This window comes from Scomber scombrus, chromosome 12, assembly GCF_963691925.1.
Source record: "Scomber scombrus chromosome 12, fScoSco1.1, whole genome shotgun sequence".
NCBI lineage: Eukaryota > Metazoa > Chordata > Actinopteri > Scombriformes > Scombridae > Scomber > Scomber scombrus.
Window position 1 is genome coordinate 17,732,754 of NC_084981.1, and position 9,807 is coordinate 17,742,560.

At 38.6% G+C, this 9,807-nt stretch overlaps 2 protein-coding genes across 2 annotated transcripts; one reads left to right on the forward strand and one right to left on the reverse strand.

The window, feature by feature from the left end:
* Positions 1-1,078: 1,078 nt before the first annotated feature.
* bnip4 (BCL2 interacting protein 4) lies at positions 1,079-4,141 on the forward strand. The gene is made up of 6 exons (XM_062430041.1): positions 1,079-1,215; positions 1,596-1,767; positions 1,920-1,980; positions 2,109-2,215; positions 2,574-2,723; positions 3,543-4,141. The coding sequence occupies exons 1-6, from the start codon at positions 1,134-1,136 to the stop codon at positions 3,583-3,585; spliced, it is 615 nt and encodes a 204-aa protein (XP_062286025.1). The 5' UTR covers positions 1,079-1,133; the 3' UTR covers positions 3,586-4,141.
* Positions 4,142-4,993: 852 nt separating this feature from the next.
* Positions 4,994-9,194, reverse strand: ppp2r2d (protein phosphatase 2, regulatory subunit B, delta). Its single transcript, XM_062430040.1, has 10 exons — positions 9,019-9,194; positions 8,774-8,848; positions 8,192-8,289; positions 7,924-8,089; positions 7,714-7,826; positions 7,436-7,613; positions 7,154-7,318; positions 6,656-6,825; positions 6,043-6,134; positions 4,994-5,915 (listed from the first exon to the last, which is right to left on the reverse strand). The coding sequence occupies exons 1-10, from the start codon at positions 9,023-9,025 to the stop codon at positions 5,636-5,638; spliced, it is 1,344 nt and encodes a 447-aa protein (XP_062286024.1). The 5' UTR covers positions 9,026-9,194; the 3' UTR covers positions 4,994-5,635.
* Between the last annotated feature and the right edge of the window lie 613 nt (positions 9,195-9,807).

Below are 9,807 nucleotides of genomic sequence, written 5' to 3' on the forward strand. Positions count from 1 at the left end.
ACAGTGTCAACAAAAACTAGAATATGGCAAAGCTGATGTATTAGATTGCATTATATTGCACAGGTGTTCCTTATATAGTGGCTGTGTGAGTGAGTGTATATTCATTATCTATGCTCTGATCAATAGCAATTGAGAGAAGGGGGAGTGTGCAATGACTGCCATCTGCAGACAAGTGTGTAAAACTGCTTCTATAAACTGTTTTAACATCCATGAGTTAGACCAACAGGTAAAATGAGATGACATACATTGAGGATGCCTTTCCAGTGATAAAAGGGTTGGGAAAGTTAATTTGGAAATGTAATAGGTTACAGATGACTAGTTACTCTATTTAAAATGTAATAAATAATGTAACTATTTCAATTAATCAAAGTAAGGTAACTTATTACATTTGATTACTTTTTGATTACTTTTCTTTTCTAAATAACAAATGTTTTCAACTGTTAGGGTAAGTGTACCCATTAAGCCCACCAAAATCTAAGTTCAGGTGATTTTCATGGATACTGACATGATTTATAAGGGAAATCATTTCTTATAAAGCAAGATGTATCTCTCATTTGAAAATGTAGATTTTGAAGTATAAAGATATTTTAACGTCTGACATGGGCTTAATTGGTACTGTTACACCATTGAAGCCCATGTGTGCTCTAAATAAGCCCACGTCATGATTTATAAGTATAAAAAAATATTGCTTTCAAAAAATTAAAAACAGAAATATATTAACATGTTAAATATTTTGAGGAAAAAAACCCTCCTGAGCAAAATCTTAAAGGTCTGACTTCAGATGTAACCCCATTTGTAATCAACATCTTCATAAGTATCTGTAACTTAACTACACATTTTTTTTTCTCAGTAACTGTATCAGATTACAGTTACATTGATTTTATAATTAAATTACGTAACGCCGTTACACGTAACTCACTCCCCAAAACTGGATGATAATTATAATGTTTTAACAAAACTAGTATGAGACTTGGCAAAACATGTGTATGGTTATTGCTCAAGGTGCACGATGCGCGTGCTCTCGCAGCCAATCAGCTTCAAGATAAACAAAATATTGCGTCATTGTTATTGTGGTAGCTCCAGCTGCTGACACAGATTTCGCCACCATTTCGATTACATTCAGGCCTCTAAATATGCAAAAACGAGCGGACCAGCAAGATTACACCGGTGAGATGTCGCTTCAGAAGGACTTTTCGTCTGACGAGAGTTTGCAAGGTGAAGTATAAACAACACAAGAGCTTGTAGCTCACCAGTGTTGATGCTAGAGGCTAGTCGACAGTGAACAGGACACGTCACGCACTTAAACTAATGTTAAAGCATGCTAACCCTGTGGAAAGCTTGAGCTTGTGAGTCTTACTAGCTACATTAAAGCTTAGCGTTATTACATTAGTTTATCGACCTACAAGACGTGAGGAGAATAAGAGGACAGCCCATTGTCCTAGTTAGTTAACGAGGCTTATGCAACGTTACACCATGTAAATGCCTTCAAGACTGGCACAGTCTGTGTCTGTTGTTGTCCTAGCCTAATTAGGCCAGCGATGTCGTACCTCATACACATCAAGTTTCCTGTGTAAAGACTATGTGTTTGATTTAAGGTTCCTGGGTTGAGCTGCACTTCAGTAGCACTGGTTCTCAAAGTAGTAGTCACCATGGCAGCCAGGAGCAGATCCCCACGTCCAGCCAGGAGGGAGACCTGGAGAAAATGCTGCTGGATGCACAGCACGAGTCAGGAAGATCCAGTTCCAGAGGAAGCTCTCAGTGCAACAGGTTTGTGGGGGGGAAAAAGGGAAGGAAGCACAGTTTGTGCCTTTTTTGTGCGTTGTGTAATACAAACTGTCAAGAAGTTGTGTTATCAAATCATCTAAATATTGAGTAGCCAAAGTTTGCCTTATGTTGCCATGCCTTGTTCTTCACAACAGCCCACTCAGAGCACAGACCCCCCTTCTTGTGTGGAGAGGCTCAGAGGGAAACAGCTCACAGGTACATTTGGTGTCAAAAACCTTTAACAAACTCTATTTATCAAAGTGGAATTAACTAAATGTGTAGCTGTTGTGTAGTGTAAGGTTGTTTTGAATCTGCAGTTGATTATCCACAATTGGTGCTTTTAGTCAGATGAAGACTTCCAAGAAAGAAGACGGGAAGTGGAGATGATGATGAAGAAAAATGCTGACTGGATCTGGGACTGGTCTAGTCGACCTGAGAACAATCCACCAAAGTATGTAGCAACTAATAATATGGTAACTCTTAGTATTTGGTAGTAATTGTTTTTATAATTTCAGTAGGGTTATATTAATCAATATCATTGGGCTAATATTTAAGTTCAATGATATAACAAACAGTAGATGACTATGTACCATGTGACAACAATTATAGCGTAAATCGTAAACCCTACTGCCTAAATCTTTTACAAATATTAGCCTAAATATATTTATTTTATGCAGTGATTATAATTATTTATAGAAATTAGAGTATGAAGTCTGTGTGAGCAGAGGTGCCAGTATGACATTAAACTGCTGGCACTCATTGAGTTTAATGTATTCAGAACAATGAAAAATAAATGTGTTCCTCTGTAGGGAGTTCCTGCTGAAGTACCCTAAGCGCTCGACCTCCCTGAGCATTAGGAACACCAGCGTCATGAAGAAGGGAGGTGTTCTCTCTGCTGACTTTCTGAAGCTTTTCCTTCCCTCATTAATCATTTCACACATACTTGCTGTTGGCCTAGGGTAAGCAACATGATTTAATCTCTAACTTTTGACATTGTATTTGACAGTGTATCAAAAACTTAAAACACTTACAGGAACCTCTTGACGCAGCTGCGGAAACCCATACATTTTGACCATATAAAATGTATGTATATTCACGTTCATAAATATAGTAATTTGACTTACAAAGCAAAAAATCTTGCTTGAAAACGTAGACCTGCTTAGAAACATCACTGATATAAACAGACCTTTAATTGCAGCAACACAATATGAATAATTTAGTGGTTATCGAGTGTTAGTTCCTGTATTAAAAGATCTATCAGTCAATTTGAGAGGGATGCAAATTCCAATCTTGTGTTTGTATTTGTGGTGGTGGGGTGAAGCTTTTATTTCTAACAAGATCATTGTTCTGTTAATAATCTTTGATAGTACATCCACCAAACAGCAAACTGATAAAGTTTATTTTAAAAATTCTAGTTAAAAAAAACCCCAAAACAAACCATGAAAATGATGATTACTCAATGGATTGGTGGGATATGGAATTGGACAGGATTAGGACAGTTAATTACTAGTATATACTCAGAATTATTCTTAGTGATTTGTGGCCAAAGCATGTAACCATATTTAATACCAGAAATATCTCCAGAGCACTACTCCAACACCATGTATTTTTATCTGTGATTGTTATTTCCACTAAATAACCTATGAATGTGACTTAGAGGTATCAAAGCCCAGCTTCATTATTAAATATTAGTATTGAAGAATTCTCTAATTTACAGCTTTTGTTGTTTATCTTGATTCCTGCAACATTTTACTGTACACGTTTGTCTCTCCCTTTAGGATATATATCGGGAAGCGCCTAACCTCCCACAACACCTACTAGTAGGATGGTGATGTGCTGTGACACCATCTTACATTCACCATCTTGGCATGCCTTAAAATGTGACATTCTGTATATCAAGGGAGATGTTGCGATGCCACACAGTCCAGTTTGACTGGACTCACCCACATCAGCACAGAGCATTATCAGTCACTGTTGGTTCATAGCGCCTACTCTTGAACACAACAGTGACCTGTCCTCTGCTCCATGCTGTCGTCCCCACCCTAGTTTGGAGATGACTGTTCGCTGCTTCCTGGCTCCTTAAATCTGCACGTTTGGGAACTGGTATTTTTGTTGCCTTTTTCTTTTTGCAATGAGAAATCACTTTTGATTTTAAATGAGATATTTTCAGTTGATGTTTTTCCTTTTTTTAGATCAGGTAATTCTTTTGACTTGTCTTTTTAATTTTATGCTCAAGGGATCATTATCTTAGTGACTGCTCTGTTACCAATTGCTCAGTGTGTACCATTGTAAATTGTGATTATGTGAAAATCAAATGTTAGCTTTCACAGTTGTGGTCCATTTTATTCATCCTGAACAAAATAAAGTTTGAAGCACGTGTGTGGCCTTGATGGATTCACAAACCAGTAAAGAGCATGCAAAAATATAGAACTGACAATTTATCAAAGGAAAAGACAACATGCAGATGAACACAATTCAAATTTTATTGAACTTTGGTCAAAATAATAAACAAGTGAATACATTGCCACCATGTTAGGAATCAATGGACAAAGACAATGCATTATTATGTGTTTTAATGTCATCAGTATACGTTTTGTGTAGTCAACCTTCATTTCTGCATTCACAACTACGGAGATAAGGTCCACATTTGCAATACGCGGTTCAAATTTGGGTGACATCCCTAATAAATGAGTAAGGGCACATGTATGAGGCCTGTCTGAATTTCCTACTTACTACATGATTTGGAGGCACTCTATCACATAAACTGTATGTGTGCAATTTTTCCTCCTTAATGTGTTTTCATAGACAGCCACATATAGCAGCAGTATATGAGGACATAACTCTATAAAATAGGATTTACAAATAATGCACATGAGGTTTGTAAAACGTTTGGGGACATAACTTGTAGCTGTCACTGATAGAAGTAGGTATTAAGGCTGCAGATTCCCTTTGTCATGGGCCCCATCTTGTGCCATGTGGTTTCCAGTCTGCATTCTAAAACATGGTCAAAAACTAGAAGTTAATGTCTTGACACAAACACATTATCGGTTGTCTCCAACAGTGGTTCAGGAACTGGTAGCCCCAAATAGTATTTCCATAAACAAGTTTGCTTGAGATCTGCTCAAAAGACAGTGGTGTGACTGGACATTTTCCACCTCTCTACAACATAAAAACATGCAAAGCAATAAACATGTTTTAATACATACTTCTAAATTTAAAAACACATCTGTAGTTTTAGTTTCTTTTATTATGTGGATGACAAGGTGTACTTGAGTAGATACAGTCAGTGAAATTATGTCACCGTATTGACTGGGATAAAGTAATAGGAGGGAGGGGAAGAAAAGAAACAAGTCCACTTTCCAAATTCATGGCCTCACCCACCAGTAGTTTGGCCTGAATACATGGCCAATGGGGGAATGTTACAGTTAGGCTTATTGGCCATTAATCCGTGCTTCAGAGGGCCCAAAATCTTTCAAATGGTGTTAACAACTTTGACAAGACGTCATTTTTAGGGCTTCCAAGAGTTCTGTCGTTAAATCATGAAATGAAGGCTTAAAATGTCAACACAAACACCAACGTTCAAGAGTTTGACCTCTAGGGAGTGCCATACCGTCAAATAGACCCAAATTGGGCTTTCTGGGTCAGGGGGGCATGTTGATTGCCCTGATGCCAAAGGCAAAAACAACCTAAGCTCAGACTCAAAATAAAACAGGCCTATGGATCAACCTCCTGTGGCAAAAAAAGTAGACACGTGCTTTCGAATTCTTCACCAGGAGGACAACGAGGCTGTTTCTTCTTATACAGATAGACAAGTAGTAGGCTTAACTACACAGGTACGGTAAAAGCCCTATCCTCTGGAGCCCCAAATCTTCTAGTTGATTTTGTCCTGGAAAATGTACAAGTTGTTGGTGGCTGCCACAGCTATCACGTTATCTTTGGGGTGCCAGGCAGTGTGGAGGATCTTCTTGTTGAAGTCTAGGCTGTCCACACTGATTTCATCTTTCTTCCTTTTGCCACCGGTGGACACTTTGCGGGGTTTGAGGGTAGCCCGTGGTTTGCTGCTCTCCCGGGATGCCTCCAGTGTGATGTCCCGCCTGGTGTTGCGGTCAAACATTCGGAAGAAGTTGTTGTAGGAGCCGGTCATGATGGCACTAACGGAGAAAGGAAAATGAAATAGACTGTCAACACGTACTTGCCATAAAACCCACAATGTCACCAGTGATTGATGTAGCCCGTAGCATGTGAAATGCAATCCTATGCTGGAGCAAAGATCCTTACCTGTCACTGCCATTCCAGCAGCACTCGAACTTGTCAAAGATGCAGTCATTTTCATACAGGGAGCACAGTTTGCTGCGCAGGTATTCATGGACCTGAAACAAAAAAGTATTATGTTACACAAATATTCACGTGAGCCTAATTTTTTCATCTCTATTTGTATCATAAAAAGGCAAAAAACTGTAAAAGCTAACAACACTTGGCCTGAATATTTCACTTGTATGCAGTATTTTTATTACAGTGAATTGCGGGCCCGTCACGACCAATGAGACTGCTATGTGTGGGTCACAGGGAGTTTGTTTAAACATTAATTACAAGGATCTAATCTGTGTATTTTGTATTTCATTACTAATTCACCACTAGCTTCAAGGAAATGTTCATATAAGACTGATGTGAATATTATGAATTGAAACTAAATTGGAAAATAGGAAGACAAATATACATCTGCAGGTGAGGCGTAGACCTCTGCACAAGATATAGATCAGCGTAAGTTCTCATTATGACTATTCTTTATGGAAAATCCTGAATTGGTGGAAATTGTGCACTGTAAAGATCCCAAAGACAAACACATGGTTAATAATTGAAGTAATTACATAACAGAAGTGTGTTTATGCACCTGATACGTCTCCACTGGCCTGTTCTCCATGTTGAGGTCCCAAACTTTGACGGAGAGGTAGTCACGTGTCATCATATAGCGTCCGCTGTGACTGAACTTCACGTCCGAGATGGAGGAGATGATCTCAGAGAAAAAGGATCGGCTGCTTGGATCCTCAGGCTCCTCAAAGACTGACAAAAGAAAAAATTCTCACAATTGTTAATTCTCAAATCAGGAGTTTGTTGAACTATAATAATTTAGAATAACAAAATCTTTGTATGTATTGAATCTTTAACAAGAACAATACTGTGCAAAATGTATCAGGTCAAAAAGTGTCACAAATGCCAAAAACCCTTAAAGTATTTAATTTGTGGCAATATGAAAGAGAAAAATCAGGAAATGTAAACGTTTATTTTTTCCCCTATAAATTACAGTCTACCAAAATAATGACCGATTAATTCTCCACTAATAGACTAATTAATTGAATTAACATTGCGGCGCCACACTAGAGGTACTTACACTTTGAGTGCCTATCGCAGAGTGCCGCTGCTCGCATGTCACACAGGCGGATGGTGCCTTTGCTACTGCTGTACACAAATACATTGCATTGGTGTGGATGGCACTCAGCAGCTGTGATTACTTCTGTCAGTTCCTCCATGTTGGCGGGCTTGATGTCTACAATATCTGGGAACACACTGTTAAGGAACTAGCAGTCTAATGTTTCATGATGATACAATACAGAGACAATTAGCCTTTAAGCCACATTTCTAATATCTGCTTGCTGTTGAAGAAAAAGGATACTAAAACTTCTGTCTGTGATTTCCAAGTGCCATAGATTTATTCTTAGGTCATCTGCGGAGAGGTACGTTTCGTGATCACTATTTACAGAAATGGAATTAATGTGATAGGTGTGTGCATTTGCAAAGATCCTCCGTGGGCTTGCTTCTACCATGAGATCCATTGGCATCAGTACTGGTACCTGAAACCCACAACATGCATCTTTTTAGATACGATTTTAAAAGACATCTTCAAAAGCCACGATCAAAAATGAGAGCGGTCCTACATAAAATTAAACATACCCGTAAAGAGGTGATTCTAAAGGGGTCTCTGAGTCGTCCATCTTCATCTTTCAGGTTGTAACCTTCTGCTCGTTTATCTCTTTCACTTATCTTCCACAATTTGATAGTTTTATCTGACCAAAGACAAATAAAAAGGTTCTAATGTAATGTTGTAAATGTATAAAAAAATAAATTAAAAAAAGACATTAAAAAAAAGGAGTAAGGTCTTACCATTTGTCGAAAGTAGAAAGTGAGCAGCATTTTGTTGGGGTAGCCATCTTATTTTATTTATTTTTTCCTCGATTTCTAAACTTTTCAAATAGTCAAATTCTGGCTCGTGACTCTGAAAAGTGCTATAGACGTTGTACTCCCCGCGCAGGTGTGGACGATTCTTAGACTGAAAAAAAAGAAGTGTGAAAATGTTAAGACAAAACAAATAAAACATCTGTTGGTGCACTGTTGACGAAGATGCTTGTCCATCGCTCCATATGAACCTTACCTCCTGTTCATGTTGAAATATCACTACTCTGCCTCCTTTATCTCCAGTTGCAAGCAGTTCTCCAGAATAGTTGAATTCAACTGTTGAGATTATGTCAGCTGAAAATAGACAACCATCAGTGAATCAGTCCCAATAGCTCAGCTCTCACATTGATAGTTTAGATGACAGCTAGAAGCAGTGCCGGCTGTGTTACACTGCAGACTCAATCTGAGGCTGAGGCATCAGACACGGTAACAGCCAAGCACGTACAACCCATTTATATATGAATGAATGAAAACAAGCATGATGTCACCCGACAATTTATGGACGCAGCACATTGACGTCATGGACACGGTCGCTCCCCTTTAATAGCTTAGCCACCACCTAGCATGTAGCTAGCTAGCAACATGCAGTCATTAATTGGTGGGGAAAGGACGTTTGAGGTGCGGTTCCACAAACAGGCTTGCATAAATCACGATAGCTGCCCTACACATTGAGACCAGTGCGAGCACCTAGCTACCGTGCATCTTATACGAAGCCCACAGAGCAGCATCATTACACCGTTTTAGCCTAGCCGCCTAGCAGCTAATGTTAGCCACATACCTTCCGCAACATCTTCATCTATCGCTCCTTTCACTTGAGAGAAACACCACTGAAAATCATTTCCTCCTGCAACTCCTGTCAAATAGAAAAAACACAACACAGCGTTAGTTTGTGACTCATAGGCTTATCTCGTGGCGATAATAAATGACCCGACAGTTTGACAACTAGCATCTTAGCTCGCAGATTCAGGCCATCATACACAGCAAGTGAGGTGGATCCTTCTCCTCCCTTCACAAGCAGCTTACCCGCCATTGCTTCATTTAGCAGCTCTTTGCTGTACACAGCTTCCAATGCCTAATCAACCCAAACGCGGCTCGCTCAGAGAAAGAGATAGCATCCACAATCAGTGTGAAGACTCGGGCTCCAGATCTGTCAAGACAAACGGAAATTATCCGTGATTTTTTTTTTCTTGCAAAATGGCGCACAGTACATGGAGAAATGACGTCATGCACACATGCCACATCCTGGCTCCATCCATCCATCCTCCCCGAGCATCATGTAGGTAAATGTGCAATTAGTATGTGTTTTTTAAATGTATTTTCCATGCACTCAACTGTATTTCATGACATTATAAAAGAAGATTTAAGATCCACTTCCTGCCATGCTTTAAAATGCATACAAAATGTTCTGCATTGGATAATACATTTGTGTCTTTATTCCACATAAAAAAGTTACATTATCTTGTTAAAATCCTTACAATTACTTCTGGTTCTTCTTCCTAATTAAAGATTACACACACAATAAATGTGCAAATACTGAAGTTACCCTTCAGACATGTTTTAAGCAGGGTTGGGAAGGTTACTTTGAAAACAGATTACAAGTTACCCTATTTAAAATGTAATAAGTTATGCAACTATTTCAATTACTTAATCAAAGTAATATAACTTATTACAATTGATTACTGTTTGATTACTTTTCTAATGTTCTAACAAATAATTTCCACTGTTAGGGTAAGTGTACCCACTAAGCCCACCAAAATCTAAGTTCAGGTGTATTTCATAGATACTGACATGATTTGTAAGGGAAATCATTTC